The sequence below is a fragment of the Coregonus clupeaformis genome, chromosome 1, assembly GCF_020615455.1.
Source record: "Coregonus clupeaformis isolate EN_2021a chromosome 1, ASM2061545v1, whole genome shotgun sequence".
Taxonomy (NCBI): Eukaryota; Metazoa; Chordata; class Actinopteri; order Salmoniformes; family Salmonidae; genus Coregonus; species Coregonus clupeaformis.
Window position 1 is genome coordinate 26,952,799 of NC_059192.1, and position 24,244 is coordinate 26,977,042.

Genomic DNA, 24,244 nt, shown 5'->3' on the forward strand with positions numbered 1-24,244 from the left:
ACCAGTCCTACCGATGATATCATTTACGAAGATTATACCTTTTTTAAACATTCTGTCAGAAAATAAAGGTTTTTTGTCAATTAGTATATTTGAATTTAACCACAATATTTGTTGCATTATTTGTTCTGTCGTTTCTGGAGGATTAAATTGAAATTGCAACCAACTTTCTATGGCTTGTTTTAGAAATAGTGACATTTGGGAGATTATTTCCTTTTCAAATAACTGAAAGTGAGAGGTTGTAATCTGAATAAAGGGAAAAAGGCCTTTCTTGAACAGTGGGTGAGACAATCTTACTAATTTGCTTGAGAACCAGTTCGGATTTAAGTATAACTTTTGGATGACTGAAGATTTTAGTGATAGGTCTAATGCTTTAATATTTAATAATTTCTGTCCTCCGAATTCATATTCATTATATGAATATGCTCTTTTAATTTTGTCTGGCTTGCCGTTCCAAATAAAATTGAATATTTTTTTCTCATATAATTTAAAAACTGTTTGCTAGGCGTAGGCAAGACCATAAGCAAATAGGTAAACTGGGATAATACTAAAGAGTTAATCAGGGTGATTTTTCCACAAATTGACAGGTATTTTCCTTTCCATGGTAGTAAGATCTTATCTATTTTTGCTAACTTTCTATTAAAATTTATTGAAGTGAGATCATTTATTTCCTTTGGGATATGTATTCCGAGTATATCCACATCACCATCAGACCATTTTATTGGTAAACTACATGGTAATGTAAAAATTGTATTTTTTAGTGATCCAATACGTAATATAGTACATTTGTCATAATTTGGTTTTAATCCAGAGAGGTTAGAAAATGTATCTAGATCCTCTATGAGGCTGTGGAGGGATTCTAGTTGTGGATCTAAAAGAAAACATGAATCATCTGCGTACAATGACACCTTTGTTTTTAAGCCCTGTATTTCTAATCCTCTGATATTATTATTGGATCTGATTTTAATAGCTAACATCTCGATGGCCACAATAAATAGATATGCCGATAGTGGACAACCTTGTTTCACTCCTCTTGACAGTTTAAAACTTTCTGAGAAATAGCCATTATTTACTATTTTACACCTTGGGTTACTATACATGATTTTGACCCATTTTATAAGAGATTCTCCAAAATTGAAATGCTCCAGGCATTTATATATAAATTCCAGTCGAACTTTATCAAATGCCTTTTCGAAGTCTGCTATGAATAGCAGGCCTGGTTTCCCATATTTTCCATAGTGTTCTATTGTTTCCAATACTTGCCTTATATTATCTCCAATGTATCTTCCATGTAAAAAACCTGTCTGATTAGAATGAATAATATCCGACAATACCTTTTTAATTCTATGCGCTATACATTTTGCTAGGATTTTTGCATCACAACACTGAAGTGTAAGGGGCCTCCAATTTTGTAAATGGACTGGATCTTTATATTTTCCACTTGTATCCTGTTTCAGTAATAATGAGATCAGACCTTCTTCTTGAGTGTCAGATAATCTACCATTTACATAGGAGTGGTTAAAACATGCTAATAACGGTCCTCTTAGTATATCAAAAAAGGTTTGGTATACCTCGATTGGTATGCCATCCAACCCTGGAGTTTTCCCGGACTTAAAGTCTTTAATTGCATCCAGAAGTTCCTCCTGTGTAATTTCACCTTCACATGAGTCTTTCTGTGTGGCTGTTAATTTGACATTATCAATAGAAAAAAAATCTCTACAATTAGCTTCAGTTAGAGGAGATGGAGGCGACTGAAAAGAAAACATATGCTTAAAATACTTTGTTTCTTCCTTCAAAATATCATTAGGTGAATTATGGGTGACTCCGTCAATTGTAACCAGTTTCATTAAGTTATTTTTGGTAGCATTCCTATGTTGAAGATTAAAAAAGAATTTTGTGCATTTTTCCCCCATATTCCATCCAGTTTGCTTTATTTTTATAATATATTACACTTGATCTTTCTTGAATAAGTTTTTCCATTTCTTTTTGTTTTTCCTCTAATTTATTCTGAGCCTCTATGTTACAGTTTTTATTGCCATCTATCTGTTCTGTTAGACTTTCTATTTCCTTTCTTAGTATAAACTCTTTTGACCTAAATTGCTTTTGTTTTCGAGATGAGTACTGAATTGCATGGCCTCTAAAGGCACATTTAAAGGTGTCCCATACAATAAGGGGATTCGCTGTACCTATGTTATGTTGGAAAAAGTCAGTTATAAATTCCTTTGTTCTAATTATAAATAAATTATAATCTAATAGGCTTTGATTACATTTCCAATATCCTCGCCCACGTGGAAATTCAGTCAGAGTAATGTATATGCCTATTATATGATGGTCCGACCGCATTCTGTCCCCTATCAACACTTTTTTTACTTTTGGTGCCAACGAGAATGAGATAAGAAAGAAGTCAAGACGACTAGCTTGATTCAGTCTCCGCCATGTATATCTCACTAGATCAGCATATTTAAGCCTCCATATATCTACTAGTTCTAATGTATCCATGACATTCACAATTTCCTTAAGAGCATGTGGGTGATTGTTTGTGGTGTGATTTCCTTTTCGGTCCATTGAGCTATTTAAAACAGTATTATAATCCCCCACCATAATAATATTGTCTTGAGTTGCTTGCAGGCTTGATAATTTATTATATATATTGTCAAAGAATTGTGGATCATCATTATTTGGTCCGTAAAGGTTAATGAGCCATATCTGTTTATGGTCCAATACCATATTTAAAATAATCCATCTACCTTGCGTATCTATTTGGACAATTTGCAAATTCAGATCGAAATTACTATTAATTAATATCATCACCCCTTTTGAATTTCTTTGCCCATGGGAGAAGTATATTTCCCCCCCCCCATTCTTTTTTCCACGCTACTTCATCTCGACTTGTTGAATGAGTTTCCTGTATACAATAGATATTATATTCCTTCTCTTTGAGCCATGTAAATATTGTTCTTCTTTTGTTATTATCAGCTAAGCCATTACAATTATAACTGGCTATACTTATTTCACCATACACCATAATGAGATACAAGTTTCAAGTCTATTTATCATTATATATGTTTGTAAATTTACCAATAAAAAATAGCGTAATGATTGAGTGTCCATATAGCTGTACCGTGATATTTGCATTGCTACGGAGTAACCCTTCAATTGTTCTCCACTAATTCCCCCGCTAAAGCCCCTCCCCATCCCAAGTTGAGCCGTCATCCCAGTGATCAGCATCCCACCCACGTCCCTCCGTATCCCTAAGGCCCCGAGAGGCCAGGACCCATCCATCGAAAACAGCACACAGTGCCACCCACAAAACAGAAGCAGGTTAACCGCCAAAAGCATTTCCAATGCTTTCACCTCTATATATATATATCTATATAACTATTATTATTTTTTAAATTATGCATATCCTATTTTCCATCATTATCAATTAATATGCGTAATAATGTCGGCAGTTCACGCATAGGATTCTAACATATAACCAGGATTGCCATTGTATTACATTTAATTCATTGACAAGCAATTATTATCCTAGCAAATAATTCCCGCGGTCCATCCCATACCCCCCCAACATCCCCACCCCCCCACAACAGATGCCAGACAAGCACACACGCACATACTCACATACTCCAACACACTCAACCCCCCTCCTCCACAATCCACCATAAAATCCGATACTCAACGGCTGTTATATCCCAGAGCCCAACTCGAGAAATAACTTGATCTACGAGTGCACATACAGTTAAAGCTGATTGAGAAAGCATGCAGATTGAGCAGAAATTGATAACAATGTGAGATTTGATTAATCTACTTAATCTATGTCAAGTCCTAGGTGATGGAGATCAGATCCACCCTCTTCACCTGAGACACAAACACTCTGATCCCCTGTTGTAACCATTTTCCCAAGCATCTCCATGCGATCAAACCTTTGATTATTTTGTGCCACCTGGGCCACAATGATAAACCCCCTCTCTGATTGTCCGAGTGTGACCCCCTCCCCATGGGTTACTGCAGCCAGAAGAGACATGCTTGAGCCAAGAAACACGAGCAATGGACATTAGACCGGTGGACATTTGTTCTTTGGTCTGGAGTCCAAATTGGAGATTTTTGGTTCCAACCGCTGTGTCTTTGTGAGAAGTGGTGTGGGTGAACAGATGATCTCCGCATGTGTAGTTCCCACCGTAAAGCATGGAGGAGGAGGAGTTATGGTGTGGGGGTGCTTTGCTGGTGACAGTGTCTGTGATTTATTTAGAATTCTAGGCACGCTTAACCAGCATGGCTACCACAGCATTCTGCAGCGATACGCCATCCCATCTGGTTTGGGCTTAGTGGGACTATCATTTGTTTTTCAACAGGACAATGACCCAACACACCTCCAGGCTGTGTAAGGGCTATTTTACCAAGAAGGAGAGTGTCATCAAGGCAAAGGGTGGCTATTTGAAGAATCTCAAATATAAAATATATTTTGATTTGTTTAACTCTTTTTTGTTTACTACATGATTCCATATGTGTTATTTCATAGTTTTGATGTCTTCACTATTATTTTACAATGTAAAAAATAGTAAAAATAAAGAAACATCCTTGAATGAGTAGGTATCCAAACTTTTGACTGGTAGTGTATGTATTCAGAACCTTTGCTATGAAGACTTGACATTGAGCTCAGGTGCATCCTGTTTCCATTGATCATCCTTGAGATGTTTCTACAACTTGATTGGAGTCCACCTGTGGTAAATTCAATTGATTGGACATGATTTGGAAAGTCACACAACTGTATATACTGAGCAATCAGAGGAGAAGGGCCTTGGTCAGGGAGGTGACCAAGAACCCAATGGTCACTCTGACAGAGCTCCAGAGTTCCTCTGTGGAGATGGGAGAACCTTCCAGAAGGACAACCATCCCTGCAGCACTCCACCAATCAGGCCTTTATGGTAGAGTGGCCAGACGGAAGCCACACCTTAGTAAAAGACACATGAAAAAATATGACAGCCCGCTTGGAGTTTGCCAAAAGGCACCTAAAGGACTCTCAGACCATGAGAAACAACATCATCCCTACGGTGAAGCATGGTGGTGGCAGCATCATGCTGTGGGGATGTTTCAGCGGCAGGGACTGGGAGGCTAGTCAGGATCAAGGGAAAGATGAGCGGAGCAAAGTAGAGAGAGATCCTTGATGAAAACCTGCTCCAGAGCGCTCAGGACCTCAGACTGGGGCGAATGTTCACCTTCCAACAGGACAACGACCCTAAGCACACAACCAAGACAACGCAGGAGTGGCTTTGGGACAAGTCTCTGAATGTCCTTTAGTGGCCAAGCCAGAGCCCGGACTTGAACCAGATTGAACATTGATGTGGAAAATTATCACTATACTTTATTAGAAATCAAAGTTCTTCCAGAGTTTTTGTAGAATCAAGATAGACTTTATTACAATTCAACAAAGCCGAGCTGGTCTGCAGAGTAGCTCCCCTCTCTCTCCCCACTCTCCATTTATATAGTCATATTCACACACATCGTAGTTTAAAGCCCCTCCCTCTTAGGTTCCCCCACCCTTCTCTTCAGTTCCATTCTCTCTCTACCGCTCTATCCACTCCCTTAGTGTATGATAGCAGCAAAATTTGACTTTTATTCAGTTCAGAACCAATACTAATACAATCAATCAATCCCTTATCATGCAAAAACACTCATGTTCAGTTTAAACTCTGTTCAACCCCGGCTCTCCCTGGCTTGACCTAAAGATTTACTGTTGGACATGACAGGTTCACACTTAATCTTTCAAACATACCCAAACCTACTCCTTTCTTCCCTTCCATCATGCTGTAATTACTCATGACTAGTCTGAACTCTGTTCAACTCTGGCTCCGCTCTCAGAACCTATGTTTGAGGAGAGATGCATTAGGCAACAGTCTGGTTTCAGTCTCTGATAAGGTAGGACAGCCATGGATTAGGTAAGAGCGAGGAATTCGACCCGAGGTCAGATCCCCATTTCACACACACACACACACCCAGTGAAATTAAATTCTTGCCTACTAACAGAGAATTCTGACTATATGTTCGTCATGTCTATGATTTAACTTAGTTTATCCAATAGTTCACTGAAAATTCCTCCTCATAATCTCTGGAGAAACCTGAAAATAGCTGTGCAGTGACGCTCCCCATCCAACCTGACAGAGCTTGAGAGGATCTGCAGAGAAGAATTGGAGAAACTCCCTAAATACAGGTGTGCCAAGCTTGTAGCGTCATACCCAAGAAGACTCGAGGCTGTAATCGCTGCCAAAGGTGCTTCAACAAAGTACTGAGTAAAGGGCCTGAATATTTATGCAAATGTGATATTTCCGGGGTTATCTTTTTAACTTCAAACATTTCTAAAAACCTGTTTTTGCTTTGTCATTATGGGTTATTGTGTGTAGGTTGATGAGGGGAAAAAAACAATTTAATCCATTTTAGAATAAGGCTGTAACATAACAAAAAAGTGGTCTGAATACTTTCCCAATGCACTGTATTTTGCCCACTCACAAACTTTTGCAACAATTACATCTATTTCTCACTCATTTAACCAGTTAGAGAATTTAAAAATGGTCTCAAACAGAATTGAACTGGGCGCTCTGACTAGAGCTTATAATATTATAGAGTGCAGCTGCTTGAACGTACGCCGTACCTAATTTCACAATAAAACTTTTATTCCACTCAATAGGCATGATCTCGTTCACATTTTTCCTGTCAATTGCCGAAAAAGTTAAAGATAGAATCCTTAGTTGCTACATCAATTTTTGGATATAACCTACCCATTGAATAAACAGCATTGATTCTTGAACAATATAACTTATAAATGCCTAATGAGCTTAGTTCAATTGTTGTACCTCATCAGAACCCAAAATATAAGCTTATTATACTTGAATGTTCGTAAACAAAGTAAATATAAACAATGTATAGACTCAAAACATGGTTAAAACTGGAATTTTGCAGTCATTGCAATTTGAGAGTGGTTACATTTCTCCAAGCCCATCCCTCAGCTTTTTACCAAAACACAGGCAGGGTCTCCACTTTGTTATTGTTTCAATTAAGGATTGCAGCTTTAACTTTGTAATCAGTTCATTTTACAAATGTGATGTATGGTCATTTTAGTGCCAGGTAATAGCCTCATCATTGCATAAGATGTAGATGTCACTTATCTAAGTGCTACATCACAGAAAGAGTGCAATCATAATTTTATCTAAAGATGGGTGATAATGAAAGATATAATGTCTGTCTCTTTTCTGTACTTTACGGACGATTGTCATTCCCTTGTTATCACACAATGGTTCAAATGAATATGCTCTGCAGTACAAGTTGCTTTAGATGAGTTCTCACTTCTTTGAAATGAGTACAGCAGAGTTTATATATAAATCCAATCAATTATTATTATTACGTGGTTTTCAATTGGAACTAAGAAGACTGAAGGGGGAAAGAGTGGAATTCACACCATATTGCTTTCACCTCACCAGCCATAACAAATCAGTTGGCATCCGCCAACTCCTGGACAGTCTGTGGTGCAACGTGGCGTTGGTGGATGGAGTGAGACATGATGTCCCAGATGTGCTCAATTGGATTTAGGTCTGGGGAACGGGCGGGCCAGTCCATAGCATCAATGCCTTCCTCTTGCAGGAACTGCTGACACACTCCAGCCACATGAGGTCTAGCATTGTCTTGCATTAGGAGGAACCCAGGGCCAACCGCACCAGCATATGGTCTCACAAGGGGTCTGAGGATCTCATCTCGGTACCTAATGGCAGTCAGGCTACCTCTGGCGAGCACATGGAGGGCTGTGCGGCCCCCCAAAGAAATGCCACCCCACACCATGACTGACCCACCACCAAACCGGTCATGCTGGAGGATGTTGCAGGCAGCAGAACGTTCTCCACGGCGTCTCCAGACTGTCACGTCTGTCACGTGCTCAGTGTGAACCTGCTTTCATCTGTGAAGAGCACAGGGCGCCAGTGGCGAATTTGCCAATCTTGTTGTTCTCTGGCAAATGCCAAACGTCCTACACGGTGTTGGGCTGTAAGCACAACCCCCACCTGTGGACGTCTGGCCCTCATACCACCCTCATGGAGTCTGTTTCTGACCGTTTGAGCAGACACATGCACATTTGTGGCCTGCTGGAGGTCATTTTGCAGGGCTCTGGCAGTGCTCCTCCTGCTCCTCCTTGCACAAAGGCGGAGGTAGCGGTCCTGCTGCTGGGTTGTTGCCCTCCTATGGCCTCCTCCACGTCTCCTGATGTACTGGCCTGTCTCCTGGTAGCGCCTCCATGCTCTGGACACTACGCTGACAGACACAGCAAACCTTCTTGCCACAGCTGGCATTGATGTGCCATCCTGGATGAGCTGCACTACCTGAGCCACTTGTGTGGGTTGTAGACTCCGTCTCATGCTACCACTAGAGTGAAAGCACCGCCAGCATTCAAAAGTGACCAAAACATCAGCCAGGAAGCATAGGAACTGAGAAGTGGTCTGTGGTCACCACCTGCAAAAACAGTCCTTTATTGGGGGTCTTGCTAATTGCCTATAATTTCCACCTGTTGTCTATTCCATTTGCACAACAGCATGTGAAATGTATTGTCAATCAGTGTCGCTTCATAAGTGGACAGCTTGATTTCACAGAAGTGTGATTGACTTGGAGTTACATTGTGTTGTTTAAGTGTTCCCTTTATTTTTTTTTAGCAGTGTATTTATGTTCCCATTCCAGATTTGAATAGCAGAGAAGTAGACCAAGATGTCATACTCTCTTTGTTTTGTCTAAGTTGTTGGGAAAGTGGTCAAATTAGCTGATTTGTGTCAAACGTTGTTTATATTGAATGTCAGAAGTCATGTCACAATGGTGAGCTTTAGAATGTTGAAAAAGTACCATTAGTGAATGAAAATCGACACAAAAGTATAAAATACATAAAAAAGTTCAATGTAAGCACACTATTCCAGACCGTTCTACATTTTTAAAGGGTGTAAGAGGAGTAGCGTGCAGAATAATAATATGATTTAAAGTCCTAATTACCAAAGTCACCATAGATTTTTCTGTAAATTACTGGCAGCTTTGCAACCCTAGTCATGTGCTCTTTCAGCTGAAAGAGTTTATTACTTTTTTGAATCCTACCATAATGTCAACCACCAAGTTCAAGACAAATTCAAGATCACATTAACAGAACATTATTGAAATGCCTGTCTGGCTTAAGACAGATGGTACTATTGGAAAGTTTCCTTTTTTGGAGAACTTCTCATGTGTGAATTAATGCTTCTTCAGACTTCAAACCAAAGAGACTCCCTGCCACACACACACTGAATTATTCATAACTCATAGGTTTACTACAGGGGCCATTATAAGAGAATAATTATACACATTAACAGAGTCAGATCATAGTCAAGGAGAGATAACATGGGAAGCCACAGAGTACGGTAAAGTATGGCAGAACATAATACTTTGTGTTTACAAAGTCATTCACTGTTAAAAGCACTTGAGTTATTTGAAGCCATTTTCTTGGTGCATTCTTACCACCGAGTTTGGTTTTCATGATGTTTGTAAAATGTTGCGAATATGTTAGTAGTGGCATATTGGAGTGTAGGCTGAAATCCCTGAAAAGCTAAAACATCAAGAGCCTCTGGAGCGAGCGACAGACAGATGCTGAGGAGTAACGGTATACACAAACAATCACTATAACTGGCATCTTAGCAGGAAATGTCTCGACAGGTCTTTCAAAAGCAATAGATCACAACACAAGCCATTTTGGAGAGTTTCAATGTTTAATTAGACAGCTCACATTTTCAACAATGTCACATGAACAAGTGATTTTGAAACAACACTATTCTTACAGTCCAAAAAGATAATCCATTGGTTGAGTTAAACTGTTTGGATGTGAAACTCTTTTGGCCGTATTTCACAACCTTTGGTGAAATTCAAAGTCATGATGCTATACATATGCATACAGTAAATGTCTAGGTTTGATGATGTAATTAACACTGGGGTGAGTCTCTTGATGGGGTGAGTCTCTTGATGATGACCTCCATGGGGCTCCAGTCTTATGATGCCTGAGAGACAGGCTTCCTTCCTAGTCACACTCTCAACCCAACAACCTGAATCCAGCCAAACATCGCTCCAACATATCCCAACCAGTCCATAGGGCTGGTCTTGTGTTCTGTTTGTGTTACGATTGTGTTGCGGTCACCAGATGGTCCTCTTGACCCCGGCCCAGACGGAGCGTTTCATGCCCTGAGCAGCACGGACGTCGTCCCAGTTGAGCCGCGTGTTGGGGATCTCTTCCTCAGGTTCGGGGTCGGGACGTACACCCTTCTTAGGGGTGGCCACGATGAGGGGCAGGGGCCCGCGCTCCGGCTGAAACTCTACCACGTGGAGCTGCTTCTTTTCCGCCAGAGACTGGTGGGTCTCCTATAGAAAGAGAAGGGGAGAGGGTTAGTCTAAAGCAGTGTCTATGTGTGTGTTTGTGTGTGTGTGAGTTCAGAGCTTGTCTATGTTTTTGCAGGAAGAGTTCCTGCGATTGGCCGAGAGCCAGCAGGTCTCCCTGACGATGTTGACAACGGCTCACCTGATTGGCCAGTCCGGTGAACAGAGCCCTGGTGATGTTAAGAAGGTTGACGGAGCCCTCTACCTTGGCGTACATGTCCTCTACACCAATCAGCTTACAGATGGTGATGACCGCGCGGTGACAGTGTAGTCCGTAACCTAGAGACAGACAGAAAGACACATACTAGTAGCCAACCTCCATGCCTATCACAGTGTTGTCGATGACTCTTCCATTGCAAACAAATGACACTCACATAAGCACATACAGTGGGGAAAAAAAGTATTTAGTCAGCCACCAATTGTGCAAGTTCTCCCACTTAAAAAGATGAGAGAGGCCTTTAATTTTCATCATAGGTGCACGTCAACTATGACAGACAAAATGAGAATTTTTTTTCCAGAAAATCACATTGTAGGATTTTTAATGAATTTATTGGCATATGATGGTGGAAAATAAGTATTTGGTCAATAACAAAAGTTTCTCAATACTTTTGTTATATACCCTTTGTTGGCAATGACACAGGTCAAACGTTTTCTGTAAGTCTTCACAAGGTTTTCACACACTGTTGCTGGTATTTTGGCCCATTCCTCCATGCAGATCTCCTCTAGAGCAGTGATGTTTTGGGGCTGTCGCTGGGCAACACAGACTTTCAACTCCCTCCAAAGATTTTCTATGGGGTTGAGATCTGGAGACTGGCTAGGCCACTCCAGGACCTTGAAATGCTTCTTACGAAGCCACTCCTTCGTTGCCCGGGCGGTGTGTTTGGGATCATTGTCATGCTGAAAGACCCAGCCACGTTTCATCTTCAATGCCCTTGCTGATGGAAGGAGGGTTTCACTCAAAATCTCACGATACATGGCCCCATTCATTCTTTCCTTTACACGGATCAGTCGTCCTGGTCCCTTTGCAGAAAAACAGCCCCAAAGCATGATGTTTCCAACCCCATGCTTCACAGTAGGTATGGTGTTCTTTGGATGCAACTCAGCATTCTTTGTCCTCCAAACATGACGAGTTGAGTTTTTACCAAAAAGTTATATTTTGGTTTCATCTGACCATATGACATTCTCCCAATCCTCTTCTGGATCATCCAAATGCACTTCAGACGGGCCTGGACATGTACTGGCTTAAGCAGGGGGACACGTCTGGCACTGCAGGATTTGAGTCCCTGGCGGCGTAGTGTGTTACTGATGGTAGGCTTTGTTACTTTGGTCCCAGCTCTCTGCAGGTCATTCACTAGGTCCCCCCGTGTGGTTCTGGGATTTTTGCTCACCGTTCTTGTGATCATTTTGACCCCACGGGGTGAGATCTTGCGTGGAGCCCCAGATCGAGGTAGATTATCAGTGGTCTTGTATGTCTTCCATTTCCTAATAATTGCTCCCACAGTTGATTTATTCAAACCAAGCTGCTTACCTATTGCAGATTCAGTCTTCCCAGCCTGGTGCAGGTCTACAATTTTGTTTTTGGTGTCCTTTGACAGCTCTTTGGTCTTGGCCATTGTGGAGTTTGGAGTGTGACTGTTTGAGGTTGTGGACAGGTGTCTTTTATACTGATAACAAGTTCAAACAGGTGCCATTAATACAGGTAACGAGTGGAGGACAGAGGAGCCTCTTAAAGAAGAAGTTACAGGTCTGTGAGAGCCAGAAATCTTGCTTGTTTGTAGGTGACCAAATACTTATTTTCCACCATAATTTGCAAATAAATTCATTAAAAATCCTACAATGGGATTTTCTGGATTTTTTTTTCTCAATTTGTCTGTCATAGTTGACGTGTACCTATGATGAAAATTACAGGCCTCTCTCATCTTTTTAAGTGGGAGAACTTGCACAATTGGTGGCTGACTAAATACTTTTTTTCCCCACTGTATACTCATACACATGAAAAACCTGCACCGTTAGGAGTATTAACTGATACCCAACTAATAAGTTATATATTTAGGAGAGGTTGTGCCTACATCGCTTGAGTCTAAGACTGTAGAACAGACTCTGACACTAGTGTTGTGTGTGAGGAAAAGGTCTGAGTTGATACTCCTCCTGAGCTGGAGAACCCGGTGTCGCCGACACAACTACACTGGAGTTTCATAATCCCATCTGCCTCTGAGGAGGTTTACATGACAGGGTGTAAATGAGAGAGAGAGAGGTGTGGGTTCCTTTATGTGAGTGAATAGATTTGTGACACGAACAGTATCAGAGCGACTGTGTGTGTTTGTGTGTGTAGAGTATGTCATGGTATCATTTCCAGTGCTGGGGTCAGTTCAACACTCATCAACATGTTGCTCTTCTAGGTGGCAGCCATGAAAAAAACACACACACATATTCATGCTCTACTATACCTTTATGCTGTTTCTTCATGAGTAGGGTGGTTCTCTTGAAAGTGGAATTGATATCATGGTAAACTGTTAAAAACACAAGAAAAAAAACATCCAAGTCAACCCAGCTGTCAGTCGTCAGCTCATCCCAGCCGGTCCTGCACAAAATAGTGAATAGGGGGCCGTTTTCGGATTTCTCCCGATTAGGGTTGCAAAACTACCAGTAACTATTGCTAATTTTGGTAATTAACAAGTAATCTATGGCAATTTAGGTAATTTATACTTGAATAACTTAAAAACATTTATTCATATATTAATATATTTTTTAAATATCTGTCCATATTGTCCATGAGTTTCAAGTGGATAGACCATATGGTTCAAGAGAAAATAGCCTAATTAATGAAAAAAATCATCTACTCAACAGGGCCTCCCGAGTGGCGCAGTGGTCTAAGGCATCACAGTGCTTGAGGCGTCACTATAGACCCGGGTTCGATCCCAGGCTGTGTCACAACCGGCCGCCCGTAGGACGTTGCACAATTGGCCCAGCGTCAATTGGGTTAGGGGAGGGTTTAGCTTTACTTGGCACATCTAGCGACTCCTTGTGGCGGGCCGGGCGCCTGCAGACATTGGTTGTCAGTTGGACGGTGTTTCCTCTGGGTTAAGCGGGCGGGTGTTAAGAAGTGTGGTTTGGCAGGTCATGTTTCGGAGGACGCATGACTTGACCTTTGCCTCTCCTGAGCCCGTTGGGGAGTTGCAGCAATGAGACACTGCCACCAGTTTGGCATTGTATTAAACACCAATAGTATTCACTAAGTTGGTTTATATTTAGGATGTTTTACAGTTTGTCATTCACATGACAATCTGAAGTACTCAAAAAGGCCCCTAAATGTCAGGTGGTAAAATAAAAAACTTGAAAGTTGTTTATTGGTTACTTAGAAAGTTACCAGTAATATACCCTCCCTTTGCAACCCTACTCCTGATGAACCATGGATGATGAGTCAGAGCCTTGAGCGGGTGTAACTGTGAGTGGGTTAGTGACGGTAGTCAAAGAGCCAGCCTGTGTTAGCCTGGGCCGGCATGGTCTCACACACACATCACCCACAGAACAGAATATTTGCAGTAGCTGCTGCAGGAGGTCTGGGCCTGTTAGGAACAGCCTCTTTCAGTGTGTGTGTGTGTGTGACTCACACAGAGACAAACTTACAGCAAGAGAAAGATGCACAACCCCCTACAGAGTGAAACACTTCTCTTTGATCTACCGATTTGTAGCAACAGCCCCTCTGCAGAAAACATTTAGCAACAACATTACTGTTGACATATTTTGTAGTTTAATTAGTCTATGCTGAGGGAATAGCCAAGATATTATTTGAGCTTGCTCACTTACAGTCCAAGGGTTTGCATAGAAAAAAGCCTGGTTTGCTGTTCAGACATTAAGCACAAAAACCACGTTAGCCAGAACAGACCCCTATTCAACAGGCCTGTGTCCGAATGGGCCAAGAGAAGATGGAGGAGTACAAATGATGAGAGAGGAAGACTCAAAACATTCTGATCTCATACTCAAACTGATGCACGCAGAGACCCTCCCACACACATAGTGACTTACTAGTGTGGTCGTTGTATCTCTCAATGTAGTACAGATAGTGCACTGCTCGGTTCTTTGCCTGTTGTGGGAAGAAGACCATTGACAGTGTGTCAGTGTATCCACATTTCAACAAAGCCACTTCCATAATTGAACACATACTGTATACAGTGCCAGTATGGGTATTTTCCAGGTTAGGGGGCAACATTTTACCTTTCTCAGTGCAGTTTGACGGTCTGCCGCTTTACCCAAGGCAAAACCTGCAGGACAAAAGATGGAAATAAGTAAATGTATATAGAAAAATTAAAAAATATATGTTTTTGGTTTCATCCACATCAGTTTGTCATAGTTTCCATATCAGATTACTTTATCGTTCCACTTTTCATGCTAACTTGACAGTTAGGCGGAACAAGCCAGAAAAAATTATCATTCATTAAGCTGACAGCTTCTACAGATAAACCAATCACATTCCAATCCATGATGCGCTATCATACATTTTTGGCAGCAAAGTTACGATCAAAGAAAGACACTCATCTGTCTCAGTGAACTGAAAGCTTTCAAGCGCCACACTGAGGAAAAAGTAGATTGAGGCTTTGCACCCTGAGAGTGTAGCTAGCTAACTAGCTCAGAAGTGGCCACCACTTCTCCTGGAGAGCTACTCTCCAGCAGGGTTTTGGACTCACCTGCTGCTCCGTTCCCATTGCCAACGGCGACCAGGCAGCTGATGGACCTCTTCCGGCCCTCTTTGGCTGTCATGTTGAACACGCTCTTCACCTGTCAATAATAAAACTTGAACTTGAAACTCAAACAACAACCATAAGGTTAAAATAGCTTAGCAGCATCCACAAGGGATAGCTTAGATTGACCCCTAAAGAGGACAGTCAGGATAGCATTACAAAAACATTATCTTGGAGAATAAACAACTTCTATCGGGATTTAGAACCCAGCAAGACCATTTCAATCTCTCCTGAGAGTCAGGGAGTGGAACTGAAGCGGAGGAGAACTAAACGACCCATTACCTCAGACCAGAACAATGTGAAACAGCTCCTCTTTATGGGAGGCAGAATGTCACTGAATTCATAGACATCCTATTATAAAGCAGAGGATGGGCCCTGGGGGAGAACTAAAGGGAGGCAAGCCCCAGGTTAATTGGATTTGGTGATAAACTTATTATTTCTCTGTCACTCCCTCTCTCTCGATGTTATTGCTTTCTTCCTAAAAGTCATAAAAAATAAATTAAAAAAATGACCAGCGTGTATAGTCAAACGTACAAATTATCAATCGCTATCAAACAGAATGCAGGGAGCACCTTATTAAACCTTTGGCTTTTTAAGAGGGACTGACCTTTCCTTCAAGGCCCCAGTACCACTATGTCCACTTTGTGTCCGATGTTTCATTACATTACATTTAAGTCATTTAGCAGACGCTCTTATCCAGAGCGACTTACAATATTTTTTTGTTTGTTTGTTTGTTTATACTGGCCCCCCGTGGGAATCAAACCCACAACCCTGGCGTTGCAAACGCCATGCTCTACCAACTGAGCTACATCCCTGCCGGCCATTCCCTCCCCTACCCTGGACAACGCTGGGCCAATTGTGCGCCGCCCCATGGGTCTCCCGGTCGCGGCCGGCTACGACAGAGCCTGGATTTTGAACCAGGATCTCTAGTGGCACAGCTAGCACTGCGATGCAGTGCCTTAGACCACTGCGCCACTCGTTTCGACTGAGTAAAGTTCCTGCCGGTGTCTAGAGGCGATGTGTGTGTGTGTGTTTGCCCCTGGGGAGACAGCCCATCTCATCCCTCATAAGATTTAATTGTCTCCCATCGATCGGGATAGACAGACGAGTGCTGCCCTTCCCTGTTCATTCACTCTATTCCCCTTCCTCCGGCCAGATTTACGAGCTGCAGTGTAACCTGGGAGGCAGCAGGGGGCAGTGTGAGCATATGACATGGCTGAGGGTTAGCCATACATACAGCACTGGAGGAGAGACAACGGCTGCTCTACACACATTCACACTTGTAACACACACAAACATATACACAAGTGAACACAGACACACAAGAACACACCTACTAGGTTACACACTCCTCTACTCACACCCCAATGACCCCCTCACACCCTAACACATCCTACCAGTACCCTCACCCCATCCAATCTCTCCACTCTTTCCCTCCCCCCATGGGAGTTGGTACAGCTGGACAGTAAAAGGCCCCAGCCCCAGAGGTCCTCCCAGGGCTCACAGCAGTCACAGACAGTAGAACCAGGACAGAACAGCTGGAGAGAACAGATGTAGAGCTGGTACCGGTCCAACAGAACTCTGCTCCTAACTCAACAACACTGACTTCAGAAGTTCCCCTTTGTCCAACTCTCTGTCTAGGTGGGTTATGAGCCTTTGCGGGTCAGCTGTTCCCTATGTGAAAGGGAACTGCCAGTGGCCAGCCAGAGAGACACAACCCCACTGCAGATCCTGTCTGTTTGAAGGTGTATGCATGTGCGAGAAAGAAGAACTCTCATTATAGCAATACTTTCAAAGCCTGCTAAAACCTAAACCCAACATATGATTCCATTTAGAGGAGGAAACCATAACAGCTGGGTATTTCACCATAAAATATGACTCCAATGTCAATGTGTTGAGACCCACAGAGAGGGAGGGAGAGAGAGAGAAAGAGAAAGCGAGAGAGGGGGGAATAGAGAGAAAGAGAGAGTCAGACAAGGAGAGCTCTAGTTGCAAGCTAATGTAATTGGCAGCGCCGTTAAGCCACTTTGCCATTATATTCTTGTTGCCATTTGCTGCTTATTACCAAGTATCTCTCTCAGCCGCAGAGAATTGTTTTCTATTAACCCGAATACAATTAGGAACCAACATTGCGTCTGGAACCCTCATACTGATTTAACTCAAGTTAGCAGGTGCCCTGGCAAATTGCCATCGCAGAAAACATAATTGCAACTGTTAAACATGCATGAAGTCATAAAATGAAAGTTTGCCAGTGCAATGCGAGGCAGGGAGGGAGTGTTGGGAAGTGATATCCTAGAGGAGCTGGTGCTGGGTGTCATGGTGGGACTCATCAGGGGTGTATTCATTAGGCAAACCGTTTACCATTTAAGAACCAAATGGAAGCAAACTATTGGAGAGCTTCTATTGGAAAAATTCAGGTAGGTCCCTACCCGTTTCATTTGCTTCCGTTTAAGAAACGTTTTGCAACAGAATCGGTGGAATGAATACACCCCTGGACTGTGGAGGAAGATTGAAATAAACTGTACTGCTATGTGTTGATTAACAATATAGTACTGTAAACACTGAGCCGTGTTGGCTGGCACAAGACTAATGGACCACACACAGTGCACCACTTCACTATGTGCATACTGGAGACTCACTGAGCTACTGTATGGAATGGATTAACTACCATGGGTATAGAAAACAGAGCACACATTTCATTCTACTGCAAGAGTGGTGTGTCTTTGAAAAACAAATCTTTGACTTTTGGGGATACTTTGAAGGTTGTGTAGCTAGTAGTTATACAACACATCCGTAATGGTATTCATCCCCTTTTAATGAAATTAGTTGTGAGAGGCCTGAGTCTCCGTGCCATTGGAGCCAAGCCATCTCCATTTCCTATGCAAGTGCACTCTCATGTCCCAACCCATTGACTAACTAATGACATGGTGCTATTGTCCTTGGGGGAGAAATCCCCCCTTTCCAGGAAGCATTTCATTTAATTAATGTATATTTATAGGGAGATAGAACTCATAAACTGATCCAACAGTTTCCGGGGGACACAAGTGTCTGTGGCTCTGTATTATTTATATGAAGAGGAGCACATACAGAGGCTGGGGAGGATTATCAGTGCAACGCATGCAGGACATATTTAATTAGTTGATTGCTACAGCCCTGGGTCAATGCTGGCCACATGACGATATATCACAGTTGGACACTGGGCCCAACACATGCCCAACCTCTGAATACAGCTGTCATAATGCTGTCATAATGCTGCCTTAACAGAATGAACGACATATAGCAACAAAACAGAACAGTAGGCCGACATGGACCTCTAAGGTCATTCCAGCAAAATCTCTTACACAAGAGAAACATCCATTGTGTTCCTTTACATCCCCTCGTTCCCCTCCTTTCATCTTAACTCTTTGTATTTTCCCAACACTTTTTCCGCTGTTTTTCTCTCTGTCTCCAAGTGACAGGTATTCTCCCTCTTTCAATAGGAATCTATAGCGGTTCCTTTATGTTCAAGAGGATTGTAAATACTGTACAGGCAACCACAGCTCACATGTAAAGGAACAAGTACTTTAATCAGCCCGCAAGGCTTTGAGGGGAATGTCAAGTACTCAGCCTCATGTTCAGATTCAAAAGAAATATCATCAACATGTTAAGAAAACGATCACAGCATTGAGCTATGTTGGACAAACAGAGAGACATAGGGACATATCCGCTCTGGCTTTCATCCGAATGACCCATCTGCCATCTAAGCATCTGCCAAGTGGCTTGCTACACCATTCAGCCACTCACTGGTCAATCACAGCTCAAGGACCTGATTGACAGATTGGAAAGGGGAGGTGTGTGAAACCTGGTCAGGCAGTAGTGTCTTTAGAATTAGAACAGAACAAACACAGATGTGGTAAAGGAGACAATGGAATGCAGACGTTGACCAGATTGGCGCACATTCAACAAATCTGATCTAACAAAGTGTATATTCGTCAAATCCGTCATGATTTATCTATTATAACAAGCCCACAATGTGCTTACTTAAGTCCGATTTTGATATATTTGGCTTTTGCTGCATAACATGTAGAAGTTCTCCCTTTTCAGGTTTAGAAGAAGTAACTGCTAAATGCTAACTCCCGTTCGTATAAGCCGGTTAGCATAACTAGCACACAGAAATCGATGATAGTAGTCAAAGTTATTTTTAACTGTAATGCAGTTGATTGGCAACAATGACATGAACATGTGTTGGGGTTGACATCCATACAAGCATTATACAATCATTTTTAACCTAACATAGCCTAAATGTAAACACATTTTGCTGGAAGTCAATGAGGAGACTCGGTCTCTTTCCCCCACCGCTCTTTTCCTCCCACGTTTCCATGGCAAATTCCATTGTTTTGGTCGAGTCCAATTGACCTCTTTACCGCATCTATTAGTGGCTCACGGGTCACGGAGAAGAACATCTAACGTGGACTGTACCACCATGCTGAGAACAGGGGGCTAGCACTCACTTTGGGAAAAAGAGGAGGGAGAGGGAGTGCAATGGACAGAACTGAAATGGAGAGGGCTGCAGCCTTCTCAGACCCACATTAAACCTGACACCCGCAGACATTTCAAACCACAACTTGACCTTCAACAACGATCCACAATGCATTATGCACCTTAAATTCGGGCTGAAAAATTAAATGGCAACCAATTCGTCTACCCCTTAAGAATCACTATGGAATTACACAGCAAAAAGGAAAAGTGGTGCTGCAGGTATAAATTGACTTTATTACAATGGCTTAATGCTTTGGAGTGGATTTCAGTAGGGAATCCATCTGGGCCCAGTTTTTCAAAAATTTTAATCTGGATCAGAATGATCCGGATTCTGTAATCCTCTTTTTTGCAATTCAGGATCAGATAAATCTGGCTGTTTTTGAGCCAGTTTTTCAGAAATCGGATAGGATGATTCTGATCCAGATACCAAAATATCAAGATCACAGAATCTGTTTTTTCAGTGCTTTGAACAGTCCTACACCTTGCCATCTACTGGACAGTTATGGTACTACATCTACACTGTCATTGGGAAACAGCAATGAGTAAACTACGTAAAAGGTAGATAGAATACAAATAATAGAGCCTGCATATATCCCTTATAAGTACACCCATTTATTTGACACTTCTCAATATAACAACTGACCTTATACCTATACTGCGGTCAATTTAACATCATGAACCCTTGGTTTTCAGATGTAAGAAAGGTTTTTCAACCTTGTCACCTTAGTTACATTGAAATATTGAAATGTATTGTTGTAGTGCCTTTCACCTTTCTAAATCCACCCTTCCAGTGGGATCAAGATAATCCCGATTTTCGGCATCAAAACGATCCTAATCACCTTTGAAAAACACACAAATGACATTTATTCCTGATTAAAGGTCAGGCTGCATTACCAAATCCCATTCTTCAATTCTTTTGAAAAACTGGGCCCCGCAAATAACCTCTATGGATGGTCCCTGTTTGTTTGGGCCCTCCACTACATCAATTTGTATTAAATTAGCCTAAATGGAAAGACCATCATTACCATGAGAGATCTCTTAATACTGGATGGGGAGGCTAAATGTACCCCTGAATCTCGGTAGCACCTCTCTTCTCTCTCTTCCACTCTCGCTCTCTCTCAGCCACATAATGAGGACGGTGAGGAGTTTGTTTTGCGTGACGGTTGGCTTGTTTATCTGTTTATCAAAGTGTTTTGTAATCGACTCCGTCTATATTCGAATATCCTCTCAGAGGGGTGCCCCTGATAACAACGTATTAGTAATATCCATATCACCGCCATATTCACATCACCGTACTTTCCTCCATTTACCAAAATAGAAAACATCACATCATTTCCTCTGTTAGGGGGGGTTGAGTTGCAGTGAGACCTCAGTGCTGACAACATGGCTGTGCCTACAGTCTCTCTCATGCAGTCATGACATAGAACCGTCATTTGGGAGACAGAGAGCATGCAAGTGGAATCATGTTATGTTAGCAATGTTTGGAGGGTGGAAGGTGGGTTGACATTCCCTTTAGCCCCCCACCAAACTTCAGTTCGTGCACGAGTATGAGTGATGCATGTAGAGGTGAGATGTATCGGTGAGTGTAAACATACGAGTAATTTGCCCTTTTTTAATACACTGACTATAGCATGACTGTGGTAGGGCTTGTGTTTATGTGTGCGCACTCAATGGTCATATCCTCTCCTGTTCATCTCTGTGTCTTAGCCCAGTGAGTTTAACCGTAGTTCATGTTTCGATCAGGGAGGTTCAGAGGCCCGTCGGCACCCAGCTCCTCAACTAGGTGCTGTTCCTCACCGAGCAAGGAGTTACGGCAAGCAGCAGGGGACACTCAAGACAGCCTCCCAGCCAGCCTCCACAGATCAAACACAGCTCTCCCAGGGACCGGGAACATCAACCATCAAAGGGATCCCATCCACTTTTCTTCAAAGACACCAAATAGCACTACGTTACTACATTGTGTCTGCCCTGCTTTTTCAAACTACAGACTTTGCTAGATGCTCCGACATACCCTTTTGGGCTGGGTTAATATCATGATAACCGATTCCAACATTTTGGGTTAGTATTTGAAGAGCACTCACCTCGATCACTCGGGAGTCAAAGTCATCGTAAGTCTCTAAAAAAAGAAAGAGAGGAAAATAAGGTACTAATACATGTAATTTAAAAAAAACTATTTTTATATGACCTCTATGAGAAGAACTATTAGGACTGATAAAGTCAATGTGAATACCTGTGATTCTATACTGATAAACTGCAACATCACCTTCTATCAGACACTAAACATGACAAGGTTCACCTGTTCTGCTTGGGTTTATGAGGTAAATTCAATCCAAACAAATGGGCCTTAGATTAAATGTGTAATAGGAGCCACAGAAGCGACTCTCAGAGTTAATCAAAGCAAATTTGCAGTCGGGTTTAGTGAGATAAATAAAGGTGATGAGGCAGATTTCTCAGAGGGAGAGAGTGAAAGGTTTATTGACTTTTATTTTACGGCATTGAGAAATCGGACTTGCTTATTAGTGTACTCCATCACTAAAACAATAGAGAATAATATCTGTGGTAAACCCACACAAATCCAAAACGAATTGTTAACAAACACATGACATTCACTACATGGGGCTAGTTTAAATGGATGGTTGTACAGTATGTCACCATAACGGTATTCATTTTTCCACTTTTGATGGCAGGTAAATAAATCCAGTAAGGTAAATCTGTCAATGATTTAGCTCAGGGTTGCCTAGAGAAGCGTGTCAGTAATTCCCTCACTACACTCTAACAGAGACGGGAGGCGACAGGACATTTCCTGGATTTAAGAGCGGGGCTAGGCGAAGGTGCCTGTGAGGAGGTGGGGTAACCCCGGCATGAGAAAGAGGAGGGTGAAGGTCAAAGGTCAAGCGTTCCTAACTCCTACCCAGAGCTGTGATTTACACTCCTGTCCACGCCACCGCATGGTAATCCATCACCGTGGTGACTAGAAGCCATAGCAGACGCTGCAGTTAGACTAGCAAGAGAGAGAGCCACCGGAAGGCAGGAAATGTAATAACCAACCCAGCGCTGCCCAGACGACTGGAGGAAATCAACATATCAAATAAATGCATAACAAATAAATCCTGGCTGTGCTGTGTGACGACGACTTAAATTAAACAGATTGTTCTGTCTGTGATGTGTTACAATAGAAACAGTGGTAGGGGTGGTGAGAGGATGGGGGATGATACCAGTGTTCATCTCACAGCGAGATGAGAGGGGATGCAGAGACATAGTGTAAAGACATAACTGAAAGAGAACTATGACAGAGGAACACCATCAATATGTTACTCAGGCAACTTACTTATATTCTCAAGTTCTGCAGTTCTGAATGTTTGAGCTTTTTGACTACTTTAATATTCCAAGCCCTAAATAAGATGTCCCTCGGAGGGGTAAAGGGCCAAATGGACAGAGCTGAGAAACGAGAGAGGAAGGGAGGAAAGGGGTGAGTGGGTGGTAGAGAGATTACTTTCTAAATGTGGACAAAGCCTCACTGTCCCTTCTGTTTAATCTTGCTCTCCATCAGTCATGAGGTGCTAATGGGCCTGCATACAGTGCTATCCCTCAGTCTGCTATCCCTCAGTCCTACAGATGGCCCCGCTCATCCCTCCTCCTCAAAAATGAGAGACTTTTCACTTTATCTAGAATGTATCAACAGGCCTACATCTCAAACATAATTAAAAAATGTCAAAGACCTGATACAGTGGGGGAAAAAAGTATTTAGTCAGCCACCAATTGTGCAAGTTCTCCCACTTAAAAAGATGAGAGAGGCCTGTAATTTTCATCATAGGTACACGTCAACTATGACAGACAAATTGAGGAAAAAAATTCCAGAAAATCACATTGTAGGATTTTTAATGAATTTATTTGCAAATTATGGTGGAAAATAAGTATTTGGTCACCTACAAACAAGCAATATTTCTGGCTCTCACAGACCTGTAACTTCTTCTTTAAGAGGCTCCTCTGTCCTCCACTCGTTACCTGTATTAATGACACCTGTTTGAACTTGTTATCAGTATAAAAGACACCTGTCCACAACCTCAAACAGTCACACTCCAAACTCCACTATGGCCAAGACCAAAGAGCTGTCAAAGGACACCAGAAACAAAATTGTAGACCTGCACCAGGCTGGGAAGACTGAATCTGCAATAGGTAAGCAGCTTCGTTTGAAGAAATCAACTGTGGGAGCAATTATTAGGAAATGGAAGACATACAAGACCACTGATAATCTCCCTCGATCTGGGGCTCCACGCAAGATCTCACCCCGTGGGGTCAAAATGATCACAAGAACCTAGTGAATGACCTGCAGAGAGCTGGGACCAAAGTAACAAAGCCTACCATCAGTAACACACTACGCCGCCAGGGACTCAAATCCTGCAGTGCCAGACGTGTCCCCCTGCTTAAGCCAGTACATGTCCAGGCCCGTCTGAAGTTTGCTAGAGTGCATTTGGATGATCCAGAAGAGGATTGGGAGAATGTCATATGGTCAGATGAAACCAAAATAGAACTTTTTGGTAAAAACTCAACTCGCCGTGTTTGGAGGACAAATA

General features: G+C 42.2%; 1 protein-coding gene across 1 annotated transcript in view; it reads right to left on the reverse strand.

Moving 5' to 3' along the window:
- Window positions 1-9,736: 9,736 nt before the first annotated feature.
- The window catches only part of LOC121574049 (28S ribosomal protein S5, mitochondrial), a 33,932-nt gene continuing 19,424 nt past the window's right edge, over window positions 9,737-24,244 (reverse strand). The window contains exons 5-11 of the mRNA XM_041886599.2: window positions 21,752-21,786; window positions 15,099-15,189; window positions 14,629-14,675; window positions 14,440-14,497; window positions 12,861-12,923; window positions 10,556-10,692; window positions 9,737-10,398 (exon numbers count right to left, since the gene is read on the reverse strand). Coding sequence (XP_041742533.1) covers window positions 10,174-10,398; window positions 10,556-10,692; window positions 12,861-12,923; window positions 14,440-14,497; window positions 14,629-14,675; window positions 15,099-15,189; window positions 21,752-21,786 — 656 coding nt within the window. The 3' untranslated portion in view covers window positions 9,737-10,173. The remainder of the gene's footprint in view (window positions 10,399-10,555; window positions 10,693-12,860; window positions 12,924-14,439; window positions 14,498-14,628; window positions 14,676-15,098; window positions 15,190-21,751; window positions 21,787-24,244) is intronic.